This window comes from Bos grunniens, chromosome 8, assembly GCF_055505025.1.
Source record: "Bos grunniens cultivar Pamir isolate PY7600 chromosome 8, Bosgru_T2T1.0, whole genome shotgun sequence".
NCBI lineage: Eukaryota > Metazoa > Chordata > Mammalia > Artiodactyla > Bovidae > Bos > Bos grunniens.
Genome location: NC_141172.1, coordinates 61772770 through 61800340, shown reverse-complemented (window position 1 = coordinate 61800340; position 27571 = coordinate 61772770). Strand labels below are relative to the sequence as shown.

The 27571-nt window shown below is 46.4% G+C and overlaps 1 protein-coding gene across 3 annotated transcripts; it reads left to right on the top strand.

The window, feature by feature from the left end:
- Positions 1-696: 696 nt before the first annotated feature.
- TRIM14 (tripartite motif containing 14) lies at positions 697-27237 on the top strand. 3 transcript variants are annotated; one of them, XM_086416031.1, is made up of 6 exons: positions 697-2474; positions 5190-5285; positions 12704-12937; positions 16496-16658; positions 19862-19951; positions 23894-27237. In XM_086416031.1, exons 1-6 carry the CDS (start codon positions 2079-2081, stop codon positions 24427-24429), a joined length of 1515 nt encoding a protein of 504 aa, XP_086272157.1. In that variant the 5' UTR covers positions 697-2078; the 3' UTR covers positions 24430-27237. The 3 variants fall into 3 exon arrangements, with proteins under 3 accessions (XP_086272157.1, XP_086272158.1, XP_086272159.1); XM_086416032.1 differs by lacking the exon at positions 5190-5285; XM_086416033.1 differs by lacking the exon at positions 16496-16658.
- Positions 27238-27571: the final 334 nt, after the last annotated feature.

Genomic DNA, 27571 nt, shown 5'->3' with positions numbered 1-27571 from the left:
AAGAAGCACAAGCTGGAATCAAGATTGCTAGGAGAAATATCAATAACCTCAGATATGCAGATGACACCACCCTTATGGCAGAAAGTGAAGAGGAACTAAAAACTTCTTGATGAAAGTGAAAGAGGAGAGTGAAAAAGTTGGCTTAAAGCTCAACATTCAGAAAACTAAGATCATGGCATCTGGTCCCATCACTTCATGGGAAATAGATGGGGAAACAGTGGAAACAGTGTCAGACTTTATTTTGGGGGGCTCCAAAATCACTGTAGATGGTGACTGCAGCCATGAAATTAACAGACGCTTACTCCTTCAAAGGAAAGTTATGACCAACCTAGACAGCATATTCAAAAGCAGAGACATTACTTTGCCAACAAAGGTCCATCTAGTCAAGGCTATGGTTTTTCCAGTAGTCGTGTATGGATGTGAGAGTTGGACTGTGAAGAAAGCTGAGCGCCAAAGAATTGATGCTTTTGAACTGTGGTGTTGGAGAAGACTCTTGAGAGTCCCTTGGACTGCAAGGAGATCCAACCAGTCCATCCTACAGGAGATTGGTCCTGGGTGTTCTTTGGAAGGAATGATGCTAAAGCTGAAACTCCAATACTTTGGCACCTCATGCGAAGAGTTGACTCATTGGAAAAGACTCTGATGCTGGGAGGGATTGGGGGCAGGAGGAGAAGGGGACGACAGAGGATGAGATGGCTGGATGGCATCACTGACTCGATGGACATGAATCTGAGTGAACTCCAGGAGATGGTGATGGACAGGGAGGCCTGGCGTGCTGCGATTCATGGGGTCGCAAAGAGTCGGACACGACTGAGCGACTGAACTGAACTGAAGAACATTTGAGAGCCAATCTCAACACATTTCAAGTACACAATATAGTGTTATTAATGGCAGTCACCATGCTGTACATTAGATCCCCAGAACTGATGGGTTCCGTAACTTAAAATTCGTACCCTTTTCCCCCACCCTACCTTTTGCTGTCAGCCCCTGGCAACCACTTTTCTATTCTCTGTTCCAATGAGTTTGACTTTTTTTCCCCCCTTAGATTCCACATATTTAGATATGGTACAGTATTTGTCTTTCTCCACCTGGCTTTTCATTTAACATAATGTCTTCTGCTGCTGCTGCTGCTGCTGCTGCTGCTAAGTCACTTCAGTCGTGTCCAACTCTGTGCAACCCCTAAGAGGGCAGCCCACCAGGCTCCCCTGTCCCTGGGATTCTCCAGGCAAGAACACTGGAGTGGGTTGCCATTTCCTTCTCCAATGCATGAAAGTGAAAACTGAAAGTGAAGTCACTCAGTCGTGTCCGACTCTGAGCGACCCCATAGACTGCAGCCTACCAGGCTCTTCCGTCCATGGGATTTTCCAGGTAAGAGTACTGGAGTGGGGTGCCATTGCCTTCTCTGTAATGTCTTCTAGGCTCATTTATTTAGAAAATGGTAGGATTTCCCTTTCTAAGTCTGAATAATATTTCACTGTACATACATATACCACATCTTCTTTCTCCAGTGATCCATTGATGACACCTGGGTTGTTTCCATATTTTGGCTATTGTAAATAGTGCTGCTGTGACCATGGAAGTGCAGATACCACAGAGATTCTGACTTCATATTATTTGGATATACACCCAGAAGTGGGATTGCTGGATCATACGGTAGTCCTATTTTTAATTTTTTGAGGAACTTCCATAATGCCAACCGACATTCCATAGAAGCTGAGACTTTAGCGTGGGGGCAATCGGAGTTTCCTGAACGGTTTCTCACAATTGCAGGAATGGTTATTTCTCTTGGGGGAAAGGGCAAGAGAGAATTAAGGGAAAATGAAAAATGTAGGTAACGCACAACATCCCAGAAGGCCACAGCCAACTTTGGTCCCACCCACAGGGCTGCAGTTTTCCTGATCAAGACAAGGGTCACTTAGCGGGGAAGCCCACCTCCTTCCAGGTAGCCCATTCGATGTGACCCCCATTTCTGCTGTGGCTGCCTCTGGGCCAGACACTGAGCCGGGAGCCCAGGCCTGAGCATTCATTCACTGCGGGGCAGGTGGGCCGGACGGCACAGCGCAGTCCTCAGGGTGCTGATGCTGCGGCCATACCCGCCACCGCACCCCACTCCCCCGCCTCCGGCCGGCCTGCGTGCGGCGCCCTGCTACCCGCCTTTCCCTGCCGGAACTGGGCGCGCCCCGCCCCAGCGCCCAGCTTTCGATTCCCCACGGGCCTCTCGCTGCTGCTCGGCCGCGGCCCAGAAACTTAGAGGGAGAATGGCGGGCTCGGCGGTGCTCAAGGGGACTCCTGGGGGGTTGGGCCCCGCGGAACCCGAAGACGCGCGCGGTTGGCTCTGCTCAGAGCACGGCGACCGCGTGGTTGAGCTCTTCTGTCGCCGCTGCCGCCGCTGCGTGTGCGCGCTTTGCCCGGTGCTGGGCTCGCATCGCGGCCACCCGATCGGTTTGGCGCTGGACGAGGCGGCGCGCGTGCAGGTGGGGACGCTGGGGCGCGAGCCCCGCAGCAACGGGCGGGGAGGGGCGTGCCGGGTCCCACTGGCAGTTCCCGGTTGGAACCGGGACCGGCAAGGCGGCCCGGGGACCATCTCGGAGGCCGACCTGTTGTTCAGAAAGAGACTGAGGAAGGGTACCGGCGAGCCAAGGCCATCATTTAAGCATCAGAAGAGCTGGGTTTGGGAGTAAGAACTTGGGCGCCTGGCTGGCCGGGTATCCTGGACCTCATCCACCACGGTGGGTTCACCCCACGGCCTTTGGACCTAAAGAAAAGCTGCCTTTAACAAAGATGAAAAAATCCCTCCAGCTTAGAAAACAACAGTGTTTCAGGAAAGCCACACACACGCCTCCTCTGGTTTTCCCTCCTGGAGTTCCTGGGAGGGGCTGTGGGTCCCCATGGCTCTGGGGTTGGGCCGGTCTGCCCAACCCCGCCCCTCCCCCTCCCTACGCTCCATACCACGCGCCTAACTGCCAGTGGGAGCTAGGTCAACCGCTTCGCCGACAAAAAGAGGCTTCTGGAGGCAGAGGCTGGGTCTTGAACCCAGGACTGCTCCCCACGGGCCCAGTCTCACTTTGGAGCGCTCATCCATGCTTAATCCTAATAGTGGAAGGGGGCTCTGGACTCCTGTTCCAGCCTAGTGGCCAACTTGTCCAGTGACTGGCCAAACCCCTGCAAAGCCCTCTTTGGGCTAGACAGGTGCTCCCCTCACAGATTTGATTCTGCCACTTCTACCTTCAGGAAGTGATTAATCCAGCCCTACAGCCATTCCCTGGGAATGGGGATTGGGGGCAGGAGGAGAAGGGGACGACAGAGGATGAGATGGCTGGATGGCATCACTGACTCGATGGACGTTGAGTCTCAGTGAACTCCGGGAGCTGGTGATGGACAGGGAGGCCTGGCATTCTGCGATTAATGGGGTCGCAAAGAGTCAGACAGGACTGAGCGACTGATCTGATCTGATCTACAGCCATTCCCTGCACTTGATTTAGCCATTGTGACTTTGAAGCTTGAGAATGGGCCACCTTGGGCTAATCTAGCAGGTGGAGCCCAGGATTCAAGGCTTTCCTCTGCCTCCAAGATCTTCTTTTTCTTATCTATAAAATAGTTAATAATAACAATAGTTCCTCAAAATGCTGTTTTCAGAGTTAACAAGGCTGCTTTCAGAGATAACATCTTCTAATAGGTAGGTCCACCTACCTCTTTTGTATCCACACACCCATTCATTCCTTAGACATCCATTCAGCTTATCCTTGAGTCAAGGAACAGACCAATTCTTCCCTGACCTGGAGGCGTCCCTTGGCTAGTAGGGGAAGAACAAACAAGTGACAACACAGTATGATAAGTATTGTAATTGGGGAGCCTGAGGCAGTGGTCAGTGGGAGCCAAAAAGAAGAAGTATGAACCAGGGACAGGAAGCCCAGGAAGAGTTCCTGGGTGGGGGATGTCATTGAAACTGGCCATGACGAGTAAGTGGGGCTTCACCAAGCACCTAGACAGGAGAGGCACCCTGTGACTGGAGGGCTCAAGCACCGGGATGCCACATTATCCTTGGCTGACAGACAGGAGCTTGACCAGAAGGTTCAAGGGAGGGGGGTGGGGGGGGATGGAGGATGTGCTCCTGGAAGATGGAAGGTGAGCTTATGGCTTATCCTTGGGTTACTATTGTGTTCCCACCCCCAGCGCTCACTCCCAATCTCCCATATAAGCTACACCTACTGAGCATTTTGTGTGCCAGGCACTACACCAAGCACTTTGTGTCCTCATTCTTTACAGCAACTCTGTGGGGTTGTCCCCCCCCCCCCGCCTTTTTTTTTTTTTGCAGCTGAGGAAACTGAGGCTTAGAAAGGTGAGGCCACTTGCCTAGGTCATGTGGAAGGAGAGCTAGGACTCAGACCTAGCAGGTCCTGTCCGAGTCTGGGACTTGGGCTCATACATAGCGTGCTCCAGCTCTCCACTTGAAGCTGGCAGCCCCTGGTAATTCTGTTCAATCCAGCAAACACTTTAGGGACACCCCCTTGTCCCTCTTGGGGAGCAGGAGCCAAGAATGGAGCAGATCTGCCCTCAGAAAGTGCATAGCTGGTCCAGCAGATGAACGTAAGGTGAGCCGTAAGAAGGTAAGGCGGAGATAAGGTCACAGCGTAGGGGAGTCCACAGAGCAGGTCTTTGAAGAAACGGCAATTGCAAACAGCAGAGATATGGAAGGGAGTTGGGTGCCACGTAGGTGGGAGAGGGGACCTCTTACACATGCAGGTCCTCTGAACACCAATCCAGTCCAGAGGACCACAGACCAACCCTGGAGGGAGGTTCTGTGAAGGCAGCTCCTAGAACAGGCCCCAGAACTAACAGTACTCAGGATTCACTCTAGAAGTGAATGCTCTTCCACTGACCCCAAGCTGCTTCCCTAAAATCCTGTTAGAGGGCCTGGAAAAGCAGGTCACAAGTAGGACTGTTCTAGAAAGAAGGGAGCACCTCAAGGTTTGGAGAATACCTGATGTGGGCCTCTGAGGATCAGAGGAGCCCTAGTCCCAGCTCAACTTCCAACTTGCCTCATGACTTTGGGCAAGTCACCATACCTTCTGAGTTGCAGATACCTCCACTGAAAAATATACAGGGTTGAGAGGAGATGACCCCTGGAGTGACTTGTTATCTCAAAAGTGACAACATTAAGACTTTTGTCCTAACTTTTTCACATACAGAAATTCACCCAAGAATGCTTAAAGCATTTGGCAACCAAGAAGCAGCAGCAAGTTGGCAACATAACCCAGATAGAAGATGCTGCTGAGAAGCTCAAGGCAAGTGGGGGATTCTTCCTGATCCTAGTTGAGATGTCCACTTCTCTGCTCCGAAACAGGGTTCTCCCCAATATGGAGCCAGGGAAAATGAAAACCAACGTCAAAGGGGGGTTTGGTGGGGCCTGGAGCTTATGTAATTTAGGGGACCCTTTTGAAGAAAAAGAGCACAAAATTAGTCGCAAGACCATGAAGAGGTCATGCTAGAGAGTGGCCTGGGGCTTCTCTTTCATTAGCTTTGCAGTGAATCTGCCTCTACCCAGAGCCCTAGCCTTGTCCCAAAATGCCTGACAAAGTGGAGGAATGGTCTTTTCTCCCTCCATCTCCAAGGCCATATTCTTAGACAGACTAGTCCTCCACCCCCTACACCCCAAGTTGCCTTAAGCAAAGAAAATGGAACATGCAAATCACACTTTCAGTTTCACTGCTGAAACAAAGCAAATAGGTTTAAATATATTTCATGACATGTTCTTCAGGCTTATCCTGTCATAACAATGTTTACTTAAGTGGATTCTTTGTGAGTTTTAAGTAGGAAGTTGGGACTGACATAATCCTAGCTGCTGTTTTAACTATGAGAATGGTATTATTGCTCTTTAGGAGCCTTTTAGGTGAACTTGGCTAGTCCCGTCCCTTCTCAGCCACCGCTGAGAAGTGAGGGCTCCTCAAAGTGAGGGCTGGGGTGGGATGCCCTCCCAAGGCCCGTCTCACTGAGGGGTCTGTGAACCCGGACTGGCTACCTCAAGTCAGGCAGTGAGACTGGCTCTGACCATGGGAATAGTTAGCACCCAGACAAGGCCACAGAAATGGCCCTCTGTTTGTCCAGCGTCCATTAGCTTTTGAGTGACAGCCTGCCCTAGTTTACTGAGGACAGATGTCTTACACCTGTGGCCCTGGCTTAATTATTAATCATGTCGTCTTCAAGAGCACGGCTCTGGGCTCAGGCAACATCAGTCTAAGACAATATGGGAACTAAAAGTTGGCACACCGAAAGGGATAGGGGAGGTGCTTGGGGATGTTCAGCCCCGAGAACAGGCTCACTGTCTGTAAATCTCTGAGCAGACATAGTCTAGAGGCTCCCGAGGAAAAAGTTAGGATCCATGTGGAAAGTCTTAAGGGGGGCAGGTTTCAGCTTAATCTAAGGAATGGTTTTCTTTGAAGCTTTCCCCAACTATAGTTTTCCCTAGTGGCTCAGACAGTAAAGAGTTTGCCGGTGATGTAGGAGACCCGGATTCGATCCCTGGGTTGGGAAAATCCCCTGGAGAAGGGAATGGCAGCCCACTCCAGTCTTCTTGCCTGGAAAATCCCGTGGATGGAGGAGCCTGGCAAGCCCCAATCCACTGGGTCACAAAGAGTTGGACACAACTGAGCAACTAACACACTCACTCACCCAACTTAAACTTTATTTTGAGGTAATTACAGATTTATGGGAAGTTGGAAAAGTAGTGCATGACTCTGGGTAGATGACAAGATTCCTTGCCCCTTCCCCAGGTCAGTGGAGAGACTTTTACTGGTGCCTGGTTCATGGATGGAGCAACCTTCTGTGAATCTGGTTTGATTTGGGTCAGATGGCCCTGTTCCCACTCCCAACTGGAATGATGCCAGGTGCCCAGAGCGCCCTCCTAGATGACCCAGGCTCCAGCATGCTGTGGCTGTCTCACGCCCCTCCACCTCCATGCCACCCAGGTCACTCACCGTGGTTCTGACACCAAGTTCTTTCTTTGTTTTGGGGACCTGGGGATTTCCTTTTTGTTGTTTGTTTGATTGTGGGTTTTTTGTTTTTTTTTTTTTAATCTGGTTATGTAACTTTAAAATTTGCTCAGCATTTCCATGTGTTTGAAAGTAGTAGGAAGGAAGATTTCCCATGTCTGCTCCTTCTCCCTTTTTTGACTAAACTATGTCATTTTGGAGAAGGAAATGGCAACCCACTCCAGTATTCTTGCCTGGAGAATCCCATAGATAAAGGAGCCTGATGGGCTACAGTCCATGGGGTCGCAAAGAGTCGGACACTACTGAGCGACTCACACACACACACACATGTCATTTTGGGCTTCCCTGTTAGCTCAGCCGGTAAAGAATCCAACTGCAATTCAGGAGACCCTGGTTCAATTCCTGGGTCGGGAAGATCCCCTGGAGAAAGGGATAGGCTACCGACTCCAGTATTCTTGGGCTTCCCTGGTGGCTTAGATAGGAGAGCTACAGTCCATGGGGTCACAAAGAGTCGGACACAACTGAGTGACTAAGCACAGCACATATGTCATTACTTGGGTAGGATGTTGTGGTTGTTTTTTAAGACGCTAACCCTTTCCTATGTCATTAAAAGTTGTTTATCAGTGTTGGTATTAGAGGCTGTGTGTGCCATTAAATGGCTCGACCATGATTCATGAAACCATTTTCCCAATGTTGAACATTTAGATCCCTTCCAGTTTTTCACTCAGGTGAAACAACACTGCAGTGATATTTGGCACCTTGACTTATTTCCTTTGGAACACGTTCCTAGCGTGAGTCACCTGGCTCAACAGGCACAGACGTTTATGGGGACTCTGGTGCGTTGTACCAAACTGCAGCAGGCTCGGTTGTGGCAGAGAGGTCTGGGGCAACCATGCTTCTCTGTCCTCGCTTTCTCAGAGGCAGTACTAGGGCAAAGATCATCTGCTTGGAAATTAGCCCATGAAACAGCTTGGTAAACAAATTAAAACCAATAAAGTTCACAATTGGCCAAAGTCTACTGATCAGAAGCCAACAACCAGGCCTACCCAACCACGTCTTTCCAGAGAGCAATCAAGAAGGGCTTGATCTTGAGTCCCCACCCAATACCCTTTAAATGATTTTTCCTTAATAGGCTCTTTGCTTCCCCATCACGGCTCCAGGGGGTGCTGAGATGTGTGTTTCCCTACACACATCCAGGTGTAGAGAAAATCAACACTTAACTGCTGCCCTAACTTTTTACTCAAACTGGGATAAGATGACCATATATCAGAGTGGTTATAGTCTTCTTTCAAATCTTCCAAATTTTCTACATTGAGCTTTTGATACTTTTGTAAATGACAACAAAAAAAGTATATAAATACACAGTGTATAGAATCCTCCTGCCAAGCCGGAGACTTGGATTTAACACCTGGGTTGGGAATATCCCCTGGAGAAAGAAATGGCAACCCACTGCAGTGTTCTTGCCTGGGAAATCCATGGACAGAGAAGCCTGGCGGGCTACAGTCCATGGGGTTGCAAAGAGTCGGACATGACTTAGCAATAAACAACAATATATATAATATATATATAGTATATCGGTTCACTTTGAACTGATGTGGCCCAAACCAGTGTACTTCTTTGTTTCATTGCCAGAATTCTCTCTTTTTTTTTTAAACCATATTGCATAATCAGTCTCAGGTTGCTTATACCTTAAGTTTTCTATGTTGAGATTTATAACAATGTGTGGTATCATTAAGCTTATTTTGTATATTCTTTAAAAAGTGGATCTGTAGAAACTGCTTGGAGTACAGGTTTGTTGGGAGAAGACGTTTGCTCTCAGTTTCTAGAAAAAGGTCCTCCATGTACATACGTTGCCTCCAAAATGTGTTGATAAATCAAGGGTTTAGAACACATTTTCTTTCCTTCACTTAGTCATTCAACAAAGATGTACTTTCCAGGCTTGCTGACTCATAGAAACCATGTTGTAGACTAATTCCCAAGGTAGCCAAAAACTGTTTAATATCTCTATGGCATGTGGTGGTATAAATTAGACTCAGAGCCTGACCACTGCGTAGAACACTGTAAGGGAAACACAGGCTTTGGGAACTCATCCCCTAGATCCTGACAAACCACACATTCTTTTCCAACTAAGGAGAGAACATGGCACCACAGGGGACCCTGCTTGGCACCACAGGGGAGCCTGCTCACCCCACGCCTGCCTGGATACCAAGGATCTTCCTGCTAGTGGGTTGTATAAATGTTTGGTCTGAGGAAAGATACTGGCCTAATTTTTTTATGATTTTAGTTTTTAATTGCACTAGTAATGCATAAACACATTTCAGTTTTAAAAATTTAAATAGTGTATTAGAATATAGTGTAGAACTTTGGCAAGTACAAAGTAAGAATCCCTCTTGACCATCTTCCCCACCCCACACCCCTCCCCAAACATGACCAGACAGATATTTTAAATGCACTTGCAGACATACAGATGCAGATATCCATATACAGTTTTATTTTGTGATTTTTTACATAAATGAGACCATCCTGTATGTATTATTCTGCAGCTTGCCTCATTTCACATGATGTCTTGAAGAGCTTTCCATGACAGGAATGCAGGTCCACTGCATTCTTCATGTGTGTGTGTGTGGCAAAATACACGTAAAAATGACCATTTTAACCATTTTTAAGTGTATAATTCAGTGGCATTAATTACATTCCATGACAAGAATGCAGGTCCACTGCATTCTTCGTGTGTGTGTGGCAAAATACACGTAAAAATGACCATTTTAACCATTTTTAAGTGTATAATTCAGTGGCATTAATTACATTCACAGTATTGTGCAAACATCAACACTGTTTTCAAAACTTTTTCATTACCCTAAACATAACTCTGTAATCACTAAGCAAGTACTTCCCATTCCCCTCCCATTGCTGCTGCTGAGTCACTTCAGTCGTGTCCAACTCTGTGCGACCCCATAGATAGCAGCCCACCAGGCTCTCCCGTCCCTGGGATTCTCCAGGCAAGAACACTGGAGTGGGTTGCCATTTCCTTCTCCAATGCATGAAAGTGAAAAGTGAAAGTGAAGTCGCTCGGTCATGTCTGACTCTTAGTGACCCCACGGACTGCAGCCTACCAGGCTCCTCCGTCCATGGGATTTTCCAGGCAAGAGTACTGGAGTGGGGTGCCATGGGCTTCTCTGATTCCCCTTCCACTAGCTCCTGGTAACCTCTAGTCTACCTCCTGTCTCTATGAATTTGACTATTCTAGATATTTCATATCAGTGGAATCATACAACATTTGTTCTTCTGTGTCTGGCTTATTTCATTTAGCATCATATCTTCAAGATTCATCCAAATTATAGCACATATCAGGACACTGAATTCATTTTAATCACTGGATGTTATTTCAGTGTGTGAATGCGGCATAATTTGTACAATGAACATACATGTACTTCTCAGATTGAAACTTTTATCCAACTTTTCTCTGTCACCAACAATGCTATAGTGAGTGTCTTGTTACACAAATCTCTATGCACATGTGAAAACATTTTCTAGGATCAATTCCTGCAAGAGGAGTTGCTGCATCAAAGGATTTAAGCATTTAAAATTTCGATATTATATCACCCTCTACAAATTCTAATAGCTATTAATAGACACTGCCACTCACGGTGTATATAAATGCCTATTCTACACACACAGATTCTTGGTGTTATCCATCAGTTAGCATTTTTTCCAGTCTGATGGCCAGTATATATGTATATATAGTGCTGCTCACTTCCTTGATCTTGATGGTTTGGGATGCTGAGGCACCTCTTCATATGTCTATTGACACTTGTATATCTCTGGTCCATTTTTAAACGGAATGATTTATTTTGCACTATACGTTATGGACAGTAAGCCTGTGTAGTTTGTCACCTGTCATGTAGCTTTGTGTATAGTGCCTTACCTCTCGCGAAGAGTTTCTTTTTTCATGTGATCCAACCTGTCATGACTCCCTTTTTGCTATCTGAGTCTTACGGAGGTCCTCCCTTCCCAAATTTTTAAAAATAAAATCGTTCTATATTTCATTTTGATAGGTTTATTATTTTTTAATGTATAGTGCCTTAATTTATTTAGAATTGTCTGTTTGGCTTTTATTGTGGAAAACCTCAAGCATACATACATGTCATCCAGACATATAATTTCATCAGTAAAACTCTGAGCATATTACCTGTATCTATAAGATAAGGACTCATTTTTAAAATCAAGTAAATTTTAAATACATAAAAAAGTATTTAAAATCAGGTATCATATTAATATCATATTATAAATATTAGTTTCATATTAATATCACCATATTAACAATGGCTCCTTAATATCATCAACTATCCAACCAGTAGTCACATTCCCAGTTGTTTTATAAATGTCATATTTTGTTTGAATTACGAGTGAAATAAAGTTTTCAAACTGCAGTTGATTGATGTATTTCTTAAGTTGATGATAAACATGCTCCTCTGTCTTCTACATGTCTTCTAAATTATATCTTTAAGTTAGAGCTAGAGGCTTAATCAGATTCAGATTTACATTTTTCACAAGAGTACTTCACAGGTGGGATTCTGTCTGACTTTATGTTTGTATACAGAATAAAGTAAGTATCTAACAGTTTTATCAAATGATTAATTCCATGCTGTACCAACACCATCTCTTGAATTATATATAATTATATAATTTATATAATATTAATATATAATTATATAAACAATTATAACTATTAATATATAATTATATATTATTCAACAAATATATATATTTATACTTCTCTAAGCTATTCTTTCTCTTGATCTTTTTGTCTATGCCTAAACCACATAGTTTTAAAGCCTGTATCTTTATAGTTTGTTTTGACTTCCCTGGTTGCTCAGACAGTAAAGAGTCTGCCTGCAATGCAGGAGACCCGAGTTCCCATCCCTGGGTCAGGAAGATCCCCTGTAGAAGGAAATAACAACCCACTCCAGTATTCTTGTCTGGGAAATCCCATGGATAGAGGAGCCTGATTGGGCTACAAGTCCATGGGGTCGCAAAGAGTCAGACACGACTTAGCGATTAAACAACAACAAGGCAGCTCATCCTTCATAGATCTTTATTTATTTTTTGTCTGTGCCATGAGGTTTGCAGGATCTTAGTTCCCTGACCAGGAATCAAATGCGGCCCTTAATAGTGAAAACATGGCATCCTAACCATTGGACTGCCAGAGAATTCCCCTTCATTGGTCCCTTAAAAAGCAGTTTTTGACTTTTCCTGTACTTATTCTCTCTCACAATAATTTAACATTTGGTTAATATGCGTGTTAAGACTTTGATTGGGATTGTATCCAATTTATACACCAATTTGGAGACAAATGACATTTTTATGGTAATCAATCTTCCCAGACAAGGATATGGTTTTTCTTCCATGCATTCAGATTTTGTCTTTCCATACAATTTTATGCTTTTATTTATCTAGGCCTTTACAGTTTTTGTTGGGTTTAATTTTAAATATTTTGCTGTTTTTTCTGCTGCTTTAAAAATGATCTTTATTTCTCCATACATTTTCCAATTGGTTATAGCTAGTACTTAGGAAAGCTTTTTATAAAAAAGCTAAAGTGCTGAACTCTCCTTTTAGAAGTTATAATAGTTTCTTTTCATGTTGATTATTTTAGATTTCCTGGTTGGCAATTATATCATCTACAACTGGTTTTGTATTGTTCGTTTGTGTTTTAGGCTCATGCAGAGTCAAGTAAAACCTGGCTGACCCGGAAATTTGCTGAACTCAGATTACTACTTGAAGAAGAAGAAGCTCTGGCCAAGAAATTCATTGATAAAAACACACAGCTTGCCCTGCAGGCATACACAGAGCAAATCAAGTCTTGTGGGGAACAAATTGATGTCATGAACACTCTGTCCAACAGGATCTGGACTATCAGCCAAGAAACCAATCCTGTACAGCTGCTGCAGGTAATGCTGGGTTTCTGCTCCACAGGGGACACTGGCCACCATATTTCATCTTGGTTAATGTGGCACTGAACACGGCGTTCATACATTGAGTAAATACACAGAGAATTTCTTTGCCAGCATGTAGACTTCCTTGCCCCCACACAAGTCAGAAAATATACATTGTTAGGAAGATAATATACATCTTGGACTAGTTAAATGACATTATCAGCCACCATTTTTGAGGGCCTCTGTGTTCCAAGCACTTTAGGTATCTTAGCTCTAATATTTACTAAGAACTCTGCAAATCGGATATTCTCATCCCATTTTACTAAGGAGAAATTGAGGCTCCAGGAGATGCAGGAACTCATCCAAGGTTATACAGCTGGTAGGAATAAGGTCTGTCTGAATCTAAAGCCACAAGACATCTCTGCCCGGTCCTCTGACTATACAGTCTTAATCGAAACATCACTCTTGGAAAATCCGGTATCCTTGCAAAATCTACTAAGCAGACTTCAAGAGCTGAGTCACAGTTTGCTCAAAGTGGAGAGAAGGACGGGACTCCTTGGCCACTGGGCTCTGTTGGAGGCTGTTATACTAAAGGAGAGTCTAAAAACTAGTCCTATGATATTCACTGCTACACTGAGTGAAAGCCTGCTGTTGAGGGTGGAGTTCCTGTCTTCAGGGAGCCATGGGAGAAACTCTTCTGTCAGTGAAAGTGAAAGTGTAGTCGCTCAGTGTCCGACTCTTTGACATGCCATGGACTGTAGCCCACCAGGTTCCTCTGTCTATGGGATTCTCCAGGCAAGAATACTGGAGTGGGTTGCCATGCCCACCTCCAGGGGATCTTCCCAACCCAGGGAGCACGCCCGGGTTTCCTGCACTGCAGACAGATTCTTTACCATCTGATCCACCAGGCTCCTGTGCAGTCACCTGTGCTCTTGGATTGCTTTTCTACTCATCTGACTCTTCCTTTTTCTCTTTGGCATGGCTTCTGGGAAGCTCAGAGCCAAATATGTTTCATATAGCTGGGATAGACTTTGTTCATAGAGTTTGTGCCTCATCTCACTGGCTTCTAGCTTACGTTCTTATCCTGGTTCTCTCTTGGCTTCACTTTTTTCAGTAAAGGAAAATTGTGCAGCAGCAGATAACTTTCGTAAGATGCTTTAAAGGTTTGTAGGATGAGACAGAGTACAACTAAGTAAAGATGGCACTGAGAATAACCACAGATGAGCATGGGCTCTGGTTGCAAAATAAGGCAGGCAAATAAGTCAGTACAAAACTAGTCAAGCCAGTCCCTGGAGGATATTTACATTCTTATACCTTTATGTGGCCTTGGCCATTTCAAATTAGCAAGTAAAGGTGTGTCCAAAGAAGTCCAATTGTGTATGGGGAATCAGGGAAGGCTTCCAGGAGGAGGTGATGGTAGAGCTGGTGTGAGAGGATAAGGAGGAGCTCACTGGGTATATACAGAGGGATGGGGCAGAGAGGACATACCAGGCAGAAGGAACCATGTGCCTGCGAGAGGTTGGCAGGCTGGAGAAACACTTGGGTTCAGCCTGGCTGGAGGCAGGGCGGGGTTACGAGAGGGGAGGGGTTGTTAGGAGATGCAACTGGATAAGGAGGCCAGAGTTAGTTGATGCAGGATCTTATATACCTAGTCATGGAGTTTAGACTTTGTCTTGTAAAGAGAAAAGGGGTCAGGGGAATGTTTGGGACTGAGGGATGACATGGTCGGATCAATGGTTTAGAAAGGTCACTGTGACAGGTTGGAGGCTGGACTGGGCATGCAGGACTGAGGCTGGAAGGGAAGCAGGGAGGAGACCACAGGTATCCAGGAGAGAGATGATGGGGGGCTGGACCAGTGCAGGGGCAGTGGGGATGCGGAGAAGCAAGCAGGTTTGAGAGATATGACAGGATTGGTGATTAGGGGAATCCAAGATGACATCTGGTTTCTGGCAGAGAGATACGTGGCTATATGGCTGTTCTTTGAGTTTGCAAAGGCAAGAAATAGATATGCTTGGTTTCATTCATTTATTCCATTATGAACATTTATCAAGAACCTTCTGTGTGTCAGGCCCTATGCTAAATGCTACAGTTTGGTGTTGCCAGGTGGTCCCATTTGTCCCTCATTCCCCTTCCCAGCCCCACCCCACCCGTCTTCCCTCTTGTCACCCTCTTGCTACCCAGAGCTGCTCCCTGCCCTCTCTGCTAGTGCTCTGACTCCCTGGCCAGCCCTCTGGGTGTGACCTTAGCCCCCTTTCCCCACAAATTCCCTTCTCCTCACCCAGATGAAGACAGGCTGTAGACTTGTAGCTTCCTAGGTAGACAGGCCTTAGAGAGTACCCACAACCCCTCCCAAGGCCCAGCATCCCTCCTGCCAAGCCACCTTCCTTCCTTCCTGGGGAATCCATCTGCCCCTCCCATCTTGGGCAGCACTGCCAACCAGGCAGGGCCTGCTTGCCTAAGGCAATCTTCTATCTTCTAAATCCTTGCCTGGGGCAACTCTCCAGAAAGTGCAGACAGGGAATCTTAGGTGCAAACAAGAGAATCCTCTGTAACTGTTTTAAGCAAGAAAACAGTTTATGAAAGTATTGGGTAGCACACGGGATCTGCCGGAGGGCCAGAAAGTCGGGATAAAAACCAGGCCACAGGAGTGAAGCCAAGGCTGTGGCACAGGCTTGCTCCAGTGTAGACCCCACCGCTTCTCCCCTGGGCAAGATGTCACAGCTCACACCACCGACCCAGGGCCACCCCCTGGAACCTCCACCACTGCTGTCCCTGACAGCCACACGCCACTGTCACCACCCACCCTCACTTCCACATCCAGAACTTGGAGTGGGGCTGCTGTGGGTGCAAGGGGGACCAGGACCGTTTTCAAGCTTCCACTTAGCAAAGCCATACTTAACACAGGAAGGGTATTTTTTTTTTTTTTTAAATCTGCGAATATTCGCAGGAGGGGCGCGTTACCCCTGCTCCCTCCCCCTGCCAGGGACAGTGGTTCGGCCCGAGCTCCTCTCTGCGCACCGCCCCTTCCCTCTTCCAGGAAGGGTATTTAATAAAAGGTACTGTCCAGATAGAAAACAAGACAGCCCCCCACTGTGGTGGGCATGTCCCCTCAGTCAGCTTTCCAGTTGAGCTTCCAGAGTCGTTGGCTTTCATTTTGGGGGACATGGTTTTCTGTTGTCCATTTTGGACATGCCCCAGGAGCACCTTCCCCCAGGCAAACTGGCCCCTCACTCTTTTTGTTCCCCCGTACCTCAGACCAATCCCTGTCACAGTGTCTGTAAAGCTTTGGGGTCCCTTTCAAGCTGGTGAGCTAAAGGCAAGGGCACCCAGCCTGCCCCCTCCCTCGCCCCCTAATGCAGAGCGGACCTCAGTGCACACCGCAGGGAGGGAGAGAAGAACCAACAGCCCCCCAGCACTGGGGGTGGGGGTCCGCTCCTGGGGACAGGGTCTGGGCTGGCAGCAGGTGTCAGGGCCAGGTGGGGCCTATGCTCGCTGGCTGGGTTTGTTCCTGGGCGTGATGGTGGAGACTGGACCATGGCCCCAAGTTACCCTGAGCCCCACGTGCCCTCGCAGGAGTACACAGCCACTGAGCAGCAGATACAGCAGCAGATGAGCCTGGGGGAGCTGTGCCACCCCGTGCCCCACTCATTTGAGCCCGTCAAGAGCTTCTTTAAGGACCTCGTGGAAGCCATGCAGAGCCTGCTGCAGACGCCACTGGATGTCCGCCTTAAGGAAAGTAAGTCACTGTGTGACCAACCTTGGGTCCTTCACTCCCTGGTCCTGTCATTAGAGATGGTGCAGTCATGTCTGAATCATGTCTCTCCTGCACAGAGGCCCAAGGCTGGGCCCAACCCTCCCTGCCAACCTCACCTCCTACTCATTCTGAGATAGGTCCTGTCTCTCACAGCCGCTCTGCTCTATTCCTGCCCCTCAGTCGCTCCCGGGGTCCTGCCTCACCTCAGCTCTGCCTGCACTCAGCTCCCAGCTGGACGGACCAACTCCCCCCACCTCCTCTACCTGGTCAAGGCACTTACTTGGGAAGCCCTTCCTTGGGCTCCCTTGCTGTCTCAGCCATCCGCCCCTCTGCTCTGGGCCTGCTCCATCTCCTGCCTGGGGGTGTTTGTGAGCTGGATATATGGCCCTTCTCTGCCTCTCTTAAATGCCTGGAGGGCAAGAACCACTTTGGGTCCATCTCTGAGGTCACCATAGGGCCTGACACAAAGCAGGTGCTCAGAAGTATCCATTCCTTCATCTCTGTTATTCGTTCAAAACAGTTATTGAGCCCCTGTTATGTGCTGGGCACAGCAGGGTACAAAACAGTGATCCTGTCTTTGTGGTGCTCAGTCTTTTAAGGGGAAGACAGTCAACTAATGAATACGTATCAGCAATAAGAAGTGCCTTGAAAAAATGATACTGAGTAAGGAGAATAGAGGGTGACCAGGAGAAAGAGCTATTTCCTATGGGGAAGTGGGGAAGGCCTCTTTGAGAAGGGGATGTGGGAGGTGACTTGAAGCATGAGCCAGAGAGCTTAGTGGTCACAGGCATGGACTCTGGAGCCACACTGCCTGGGCTTCTATCCCAGGTCCACCACTTCCTAACCCTGCCATCTGGAACAGGGCACCTAACTTTTCCATGCCTCTGTTCCTGCATCCATAGAATGAAGATAATATAGTCCCATCTCATAGAGTTGCTGTAAGCATTAAGTGGGTTCTTACATGTAAAGTGCTCAGAATGGTGCTCAGGCGTAATAAGCTCCCGTGAGCACTAGCTAGTATTGTTACTGCTGCTGTTACATCTTGGGGAAAATGTCTTCTAGGTAGAGGGGAAAGAAAGTGCAAAGGTCCTGAGGCACAAGGCAATTGTGAGTTTGACTTGCTGGAGGAAGAGCAAAGGGCGGGGGGCGGAAGCAGTCAATTGGAGTAGATGTGGGCACAAGAGGGAAGAAGAGAGAGAGATACCAAGGAAACTCCAAAGATTTTGAACTGAACAACTAGAAAGAAGTTGTCATATTCTGAGATGAAAAAGAGCACTTAGAATTGGAAGGAACAGCCCTTTTGGCTGTCTGAGTAGCATATAGGGATTTGCAAGAGCAAGTGCTTGACAAAAGGCAGCAAAAAGGAACCAAGAAGAAAGTGAGTGGTTGACCCGTTTTCTAAGAAAGGTTATGAAAGCAGCAGCTATGTTCCAAATAAGAAATTTTGGAAAAACCCTAATCACAAGAACTGTAGCAACCCAAATTGCATCTGATGGCCTTGAAGGTCACCTCTTGAAGTGAGTCTTGCTGATCTGTAAAATGATGAAGCTGCGTTTAGAGAATTAAAGCTAATTCCCGAAGATGTTAAGGGCAAAAACTGCCTTTCATGGTATGGATCTTATCCATGTCAAAATACGCTCCATGATCAAAAAATGGCAAACCGTGATTGAAGCTCACGTTGATGGCAAGATTACCAACGGTCATTTGCTTCATGTATTCTCTGTGCTTTGCTAAAAAGCACAGCAAGCAGCACCACCCCATGTATGTGGTAGACGCCTTCGTTATCCCCCATTTTACAGATGAGGAAGCTGAGGGTCAGAGAGGTTAATTGACTTGCGCTAGGTCACACAGCTGGTAGGAGTCGAGGCAGAATTAAGACAGACTCTGGTACCAGGGATTGTGTTCTCTTCCCCTGGAGTCTGTTTCCTCCCAGGCCATCACTCTCATCCACCTCCAGATGAGGCCATCATTCTCACTATCACAGGTAATACTGAGAGGTACTGCCTCCCAGGAAGGCTCCAAGGAGATGGGGTCTTTGCAGCACCACTGTCCTTCCAGCATCCCGCCTCACCGCCCTACCTGTGAGTTCCACAGACACTGCAGGTTCAACAGGCTGAAATGGAATCCAGCATCTTCCACCCGCTAACCCCCAAACCGCTGCTGCTTGCCTCCAATCTACTCTTCATTCCCCGCTCCCAGTAGAGTCAAGCCTTGGAACTTGTACCACTGCAGTATATGCTGAACCTGGCTCCTTTTCCATCCCTGCTGCCCCAGGTCAGCCATGAGCCTACCCACAGGATGTCTCTACTCTCACCCTACCCTATCCATTCCCCATCAGAGAGAGGCTTAGAAATTCTTCTGCTCATGTCTACATTCCTTCAAACACCTTCCTTGGCTCCTCACTTTACATAATACTCCAAGTACCTGTCTTTGCTCCTGCTATATTCTTGGGAAAGCCTCCCATCCTTTTTCTGGGTGTCCAAAGCTTCCCCAAATCTAAGGGCCAGCTGAGGTGCTTCCTCCTCCAGGAAGCCTTCACTGACCCCTCTAAGCCCTGGAGCCCTTTCATGTCTCTTCTTGGATCAGAGCACTTTCTACCTTGCGGCATAGCTCAAGCACGCCCATTTCTCTCCTCACTTACCTGACTGAATTGTTATAGACAGGGATTGTGACCTGAGTTTCCCCTAAATTCTCTTTTACCTGGATGAGTATGACCTTTTACCTGGATGAATATGAAACGAGGAGGACCTTTTACCTGAACTCCCTTTGACCTGGATGAATATGACCTTGCTGAGGACTCAGCTGTAATTTCCTGTTTTCTACCTTTATCCTAGAATTTGCATGTCTGCCGTGAAATTGCCCCCTTCCTTGACCACTGAATACATGGTTGATTCTCAGCATGGTCCTGGAGCCTGCAGTGTCCTCCCCATGTCCGGGGCTCGCTCACACTGGCCTGCCAGTGCTCAATTTGCTTCCAGTCTTGGAAAGTGTGTTTTTCTCTGTAGATCTGAGCCTCGTCCTGGAGTTTCCCTGTTACTGTGAATTTGCATTTCCTACTTAAATTTGCATGCCATTCTTGGGGAGAGATTATGTGAATCTCCAGTTCTGTAATATTTTTAGTAATGTTTTGTAGTTAGTGCTGCTTGCCTAAACACCAGGCACTGATTTCTCACAATTCATTACAGGTAGGAACTGTCAGCTCTCGGGCTCCTGTGTCCAGCCGGGTTCCTTGTTGAAAACAAGCCCCTCACCAGAGCGATCACTCTTCTTAAAATGTAAGACCCCAGGTGTGGGGAAAGGGGGAAGAGGGTGGGGTGTAATGGTGGGGAAGGAGGGTCACTGAAGTAGAGGGGCCTCCCTTTCTTCCTGAGAGACACACCTTTGGTTTTTTCCAACCCTTACTATCAGGTGTTTTTTTTTTTAATTCAGAAATAATACATGTTCACTGTAGAAAACAAAATTTTTTAAAAGAAAATAACTCATAAATCACTGAAGAGCTTCGGAAGTTTTTCTGCTTACCTACCAAGCAGACACATAGCAGTAGATAAGTACTACTATTTGCCCTTTTAACTTTCTTTGGCATATCTATATAAACATACAATGATAAATATTTAATATATATATATTTTACAAACATGGTGTCATACTATACATACTGTTTTGTAATCTGTGTTTTCATTTACTGATATATTATGGATATCTTTGTTCCTTAAAAAATTATACAAGTAATGCATGCTTCTTGTAGAGAATTACAAATTACTTATATGAAAAGAAAACAATTGCCTCCCCCAGAAATAAATGTTAATATTTTGGCATATGTTCTTCCAGACATTTTAAAAGTACATGTGTGTACAGATATTTTTTTTCAGCTTTGGCCTATAATGAATAATATTGACATGAACATCCTTGTACATATCTTTTGATGCAACTATATGCATTTCTGTTGGATATTTACCCAGGAATAGGAGAAAAGGATGTCCAGTATAACCACTACTATGCAACATTGTTCTAGATGTCCTAGAGAGTGACTTGAGGCAAGAAAAAGAAATGTAAGCTCTAAGGATAGGAAAAGAGTAAAAAAAGATCATTATGCAAAGGTGACATGATTCTTTACAGAAATCCAAATTAAGCTATAAATTAGAGTTAACAAATGAATTAGAAAAGCTGCCAGATGTAATGTCAGCATACCAAAATTAGTTGTTCAGTTCAGTTCAGTTCAGTTCAGTCCTCAGTTGTGTCCAACTCTTTGTGACCCCATGAACTGCAGCACGGCAGGCCTCCCTGTCCATCACCAACTCCAGGAGTTCACTCAAACTCACGTCCATCGAGTCGGTGACACCATTCAGCCATCTAATCCTCTGTTGTCCCCTTCTCCTCCTGCCCCCAATCCCTCCCAGCATCAGAGGCTTTTCCAATGAGTCAACTCTTCGCATGAGGTGGCCAAAGTACTCTTCGCATGAGGTGGCCAAAGTACTGGAGTTTCAGCTTTAGCATCATTCCTTCCAAAGAACACCCAGGGCTGATCTCCTTCAGAATGGACTGGTTGGATCTCCTTGCAGTCCAAGGGACTCTCAAGAGTCTTCTCTAACACCACAGTTCAAAAGCACCACTTCTTCGGCGCTCAGCCTTCTTCACAGTCCAACTCTCACATCCATACATGACTACTGGAAAAACCATAGCCTTGACTAGACGGACCTTTGTTGGCAAAGTAATGTCTCTGCTTTTCAGTACGCTATCTAGGTTGGTCATAACTTTCCGTCCAAGGAGTAAGTCGTCTTTTAATTTCATGGTTGCAGTCACCATCTGCAGTGATTCTGGAACCCAAAAAAGTAAAATCTGACACTGTTTCCACTGTTTCCCCATCTATTTGCCATGAAGTGATGGGACCAGATGCCATGATCTTCGTTTTCTGAATGTTAAGCTTTAAGCCAACTTTTTCACTCTCTACTTTCACTTTCATCAAGAGGCTTTTTAGTTCCTCTTCACTTTCTGCCATAAGGGTGGTGTCATCTGCATATCTGAGGTTATTGATATTTCTCCCGCCAATATTGATTCCAGCTTGTGCTTCTTCTAGCCCAGCGTTTCTCATGATGTACTCTGCATATAAGTTAAATAAGCAGGGTGACAATATACAGCCTTGACGTACTCCTTTTCCTATTTGGAACCAGTCTGTTGTTCCATATCCAGTTCGAACTGTTGCTTCCTGACCTGCATACAGATTTCTCAAGAGGCAGGTCAGGTGATCTGGTATTCCCATCGCTTTCAGAATTTTCCACAGTTTATTGTGATCCACACAGTCAAAGGCTTTGGCATAGTCAAGAAAGCAGAAATAGATGTTTTTCTGGAACTCTCTTGCTTTTTCCATGATCCAGCGGATGTTGGCAATTTGATCTCTGGTTCCTCTCCCTTTTCTAAAACCAGCTTGAACATCTGCAAGTTCACAGTTCACGTATTGCTGAAGCCTGGCTTGGAGAATTTTGAGCATTACTCTCCTAGCATGTGATATGAGTGCAATTGTGCAATAGTTTGAGCATTCTTTGGCATTGCCTTTCTTTGGGATTGGAATGAAAACTGACCTTTTCCGGTCCTGTGGCCACTGCTGAGTTTTCCAAATTTGCTGGCGTATTGAGTGCAGCACTTTCACAGCATCATCTTTCAGGATTTGAAATAGCTCAACTGGAATTCCATCACCTGCACTAGCTTTGTTCGTAGTGATGCTTTCTAAGGCCCACTTGACTTCACATTCCAGGATGTCTGGCTCTAGGTCAGTGATCACACCATCTTGATTATCTTGGTCGTGAAGATCTTTTTTGTACAGTTCTTCTGTGTATTCTTGCCACCTCTTCTTAATATCTTCTGCTTCTGTTAGGTCCCTACCATTTCTGTCCTTTATCGAGCCCATCTTTGCATGAAATGTTCCCTTGGTATCTCTAATTTTCTTGAAGAGATCTCTAGTCTTTCTCATTCTGTTGTTTTCCTCTATTTCTTTGCATTGATCGTTGAAGAAGGCTTTCTTATCTCTTCTTGCTATTCTTTGGAACTCTGCATTCAGATGCTTATATCTTTCCTTTTCTCCTTTGCTTTTTGCTTCTCTTCTTTTCACAGCTATTTGTAAGGCCTCCCCAGACAGCCATTTTGCTTTTTTGCATTTCTTTTCCATGGGGATGGCCTTGATCCCTGTCTCCTGTACAATGTCACGAACCTCCGTCCATAGTTCATCAGGCATTCTATCAGATCTAGGCCCTTAAATCTATTTCTCACTCCCACTGTATAATCATAAGGGATTTGATTTAGGTCATGTATTGGCAATAAACAATTAGAAAATGAAATGTTTAAAACATTATTTTCAGTAACACTTTATAAAAACTTAGGAATAAATCTAATAAAAAATATATAAAACCGCTCTCCAGAAAACTCCAAAATACTACCAAGAAAATTATCTGGTAGTATCTACTAAAGTTGAACATCCACATGCCCTAAGACCTAGATTTTTCTCTAACTTCATGTCTCCAAATGTATATAATGCAACAATAACTGTAACTGGGAGTTCAAATCACCACCACTTTTCTGGAGGACAATTTGGCAAAAGCCTTAAAAATGCAATCATCCTCATGGACCCAGCAATTCTTTTAGGAATATAGCCCAAATAATCAGATATATAAAGATGTATTCATTAGTGTTTTTAAAAGTCTTCTTAAAAGCTTAAATATTTTTTTAAAGCAGGGGGAAGGTATACATTAAATTTGAATTCATCTATACATCAAAATCTTAACGTTGCCATTAAAATGCTCTTATAAAAGAATATTATACGACGTGGTAAAATGTTCATAAATACATTAATACATTTAAAAAACAAACTACCAAGAGTCTGTATGGTATGACACTAATGTTAAGAAAAAAACCATAAAGGGGCAAGTAAAAAAATTTGGAAGGACACCCAAGTGTTAAAATAGTGATAGGGTTATTTTTAAATTTTTAGAAATTGGCAGCAAATTCCACTGTACAAAATTCAAGCTGTACAACGGATGTGTATTAAAATGCTGTCTCCTCCCCGTGTTCCCCGATCACCTCCTCACTGGTGATTTGCGTGTTTCCAGTTTTCTTCCGTGAACAAGCGCAGGACAGCCTGCGCGCGCACTGTCGTTCTCCCAGGGGCGGGGCGGGGCGGTGTCGGGGTCGCATGCCCCTCCCTTCAGGCTTGGCCCCGCCCTCCGCAGACGCGCGCACGCCCTGTCTGGAGCCCGACACAATGCACGCGCGCTTGCGCCTTTCTGCCGACCTCCTGACGGTACGCTGCAGCCTCCTCGGCCGCTTGGGACCCACTGCGGCGCTGCGTTTCGACGCGCTGTGGCAGGTGCTGAGCCGCGACTGCTTCGCCGCCGGCCGCCACTACTGGGAAGTGGATGTGCAGGAGGCGGGCGTCGGCTGGTGGGTGGGCGCGGCCTACGGCTCCCTGCGACGCCACGGGGCCTCGGACGCCGCCCGCCTGGGCTGCAACCGCCAGTCCTGGTGCCTCAAACGCTATGACCTCGAGTACTGGGCCTTCCACGACTGCCAGCGCAGCCGCCTGCGGCCCCGCCACGACCCTGACCGGCTCGGTGTCTTCCTGGATTACGAGGCCGGCGTCCTGGCCTTCTACGATGTGACGGGCGGCATGAGCCACCTACACACCTTCCGGGCCGCCTTCCAGGAGCCGCTGTACCCGGCTCTGCGGCTCTGGGAAGGGGCCATCAGCATCTCCCGGCTGCCCTAGTGGCCGAGACCCTAGTGACCGCCTTAGGCTCTCCACGGCTCTACTCTGCTGCATCCAGACGGAGCTGGTCTACGACCTCCTCTGTAAGCATTCCCATTGTCTCCCCCACCAGTCCTTCCCTGTGCTTTGTACAGTTCCTCTCCTAGTAGGCGAGCTTCAAACGAGCCCTAAACCTGCAGGTCCTCTCCTGCTGCTCTCTCGTGCGACCCCGCCACCAGGACACTCATACTACACTGCCTTTTAGTTCAGGTTCCTGAAAGCACACACCCACAGGTGAGCCTTAAGCACCCTGACCATGTCAGTGAACATGATCCCCAGCATCAGCTCACATAGCACCCAGAACTGCCTGGCACATAGTAGGCGCAAGATAAATATGTGAATGAGTGAGAGTCGCTAGGACTCTTCTATCCCTTAATGTCCCTTGGATATGCTTCCTCCTCTTCACTCTACTTCAGCTTGTCCATGTCACCTCCCTTACGAACAGCTGCAAGAGGTTCTTACCACCTCCTGGCCTGAACACTTTCCCAAGCTCATTTTCTACCTTACAGCCAGAGTGATCTGCTTGTAACCTCACTTAATTTCTTAGAACTATCAAAAGCTTCCCAAGGACTACAATGGGGAGGGGGGCGGGGGAATCACTTTACCCTAGCATTCAAGGCTTTTCTAGTCTGCCCCAAAGTACATACCCTCATCTAGCTCCTACTGCTCTTTTCAGAGACCCTTCAATCAGAACTGGGTCACATAGTTCCACCTGTATACCCGTGCCTTTGCTGTTTCCCATACAAACACATTTATACAGGAAAGCCCTTTCTTCTTTTTGCCTGTCTGTCTTCCCCAGGCTTAACTGCCCCAGGAATTTCCCCAACCTGTCTTTCCAGTTAGATTGGAAGATTTCTAAGGGCAGCCATGTCCTATGCCTTCCTCACCCTGAAAAATTCAAAAAGTCCCTTCCCTCCAAGGCAGTGAGTCGATGACTACTAGCTGACTGCTAGTGAATCAGAACAGCTGAGTTGGGAGGGCCTCACAGATCACCCAGCCTGACCTCATTGTACACTTGGGGAGAATAAGGTCATGAAAGAAAGTTGCCTCAAGTCACCCACAGAGATTAAGGACTGGGCCACCCCCCAGCACCCAGCCATGTGTCTCTGGCCCAGCCCTTCCAGCCCAGCTTTCAGCCTGGAAGATTTTACTGCTTATTCATTTCTTAGGGGATGTTGGGAAGAAATCAGCAGATGACTGTTGCTAAGCAACCATAGGCAGTTTTCCCAACTGTCTTGGAATCAAAAGGAGAGGAACTCACCATGAGTGGGGTTTGGGCAGCTCAGGCATCCCTGTTTTCCTCAGGTCCAAAATGTTGCCAAGGAAATGCAGAGACCCCCTGCTTTCCAGAAAGTAGTGATGTTGTCAATAGAGAAGGTTAAATCAGCAGGAAGTCAGCTCCTCCAGGAGGGAGGGAAAGGCCTCTTTCTAGGGTCTGTGCCTCGGTTCTGAACGTTCAGCATCCTGTTTGTCGAATTCCTTATGTGGTTTTGAAGTTATACTGTCTTAAGTTATCTTCTTAGGTGCTTGACAGGAGGGCAGTGGTAGGATGAGGAACATGCAAGGCTGAATCTCCGTGGTTTAAACAGACTCTCAGTGCATTAATTAGTTTGAACCATATAAATCCAGTGGTTTTTTTTATTTTTTTTACCTAAAAACAGTAATTTCATATGAGGCAGTGTAATACAAGTAGAATACAAGACAGAAGGAACTTCAAAAGTGGCTTTAGTCCTAACCAAATCATTTAAAACTCTAGCTTGGCTAGATGTTTTAAACACTACACTCCAGGAAAAGGGAAATTAATTCTACCGGGGATGGCCCCAAGCTGAATTCTGACAGGCAGAGGGCATTCCTGACAGAGGGAGATGGGTACGCTTGACCCCACATCTCTGTTCATCTCTGTAAGACTTATTCCCAGACTCACAGCCACAGGGTCCAAGTAAAAATCCTTGCTAATTTGCCAGGCACTGTTCTAATGCTTTACAACTATTAACTCATTCGATCCTTACATCACCCCTAGGAGAAAGATAGTTTGACAGTTGTACACGTGGCAAAACTTAGAGAATGAATAACATGCCCAGTATCTCACAGCTAGTGGTGGGGCTGGGGTCTGTGCTCTTCCACCGTGTTCACGTGAATGCAGCCAGTCTCTAGCCAGTGCCTACTTGCTCTGGCCCCTCTCTTATGAGGCCTGTGATGCCCTGCTTTTGCCTGGTTACTCTGTGGGATTGAATCTATCTTTGGATTACCTTCCGTGGGCTCTGAGAGGAAGTCTTACACCCCGAGGGAGATTTGAGGTTTGGGATTCATGTATTGTAGCAAGAGTCAGAGCTGAACTATAAAGGACAAAAAGTTTTTGTCCACAGTCATTATCTCAGGCTAGTCGCTGTACTTGATGGGAGATCATCTGTAAAGTGAGATTAATGACCCTACCTAGCAGTGGTGTGAGGCTCAAATGAGCCCAGAGGATGTGAACTGTCCTGAAAACTACAGTGCTGTGCCATGCCAGGACCTGTTGGCATGCCAATGGGTTCCTGTTGGGCATGGCAGTGCTAAGAGAGCCGATACTCCTAGCTGCCATCTGACAGGAGCAGGTGCCTCCGGCAGCATTCAACACAGGACTGAGCTTTGTTGGGGTCCAGGTCTGAAACGGTACCCATCACTTACTGTCTTTGCAGACTTGAATTTGTAGAAATTTTTTTATTAATAAGAGCAAATTGCTTGCAGATGTGGTTTGTTTTAATAAAACATGAATACTATCCCTTTTAACCGTGTTCTTCATTGGGAGTTTGTGTTGCTTCAAGTACCCGGAACCTAGGCCTGGACGGGGCCTTGCTCATCTCCCACCCTCTCCACAAATTCCTTGTTGCTGTCAGTTGGTCCCTGATGGAGTATCTCTAATAGCAGGAGGAGATCACTATTTCTAAAGGTAGTTCACTGAGTTCTTGCTCATGTGGAAATAAATCCTGCCTTCCAGCTGTTCCTATCCAAGATAATATTTGTAATTTTTGATTGACATTGAAGCCATCTGTGGTCACTTACTAATATTTAGAGATTTCAGGGACCCTCCATCATCTCTTCTGTTTCTGCAGTTCTTCTTTGT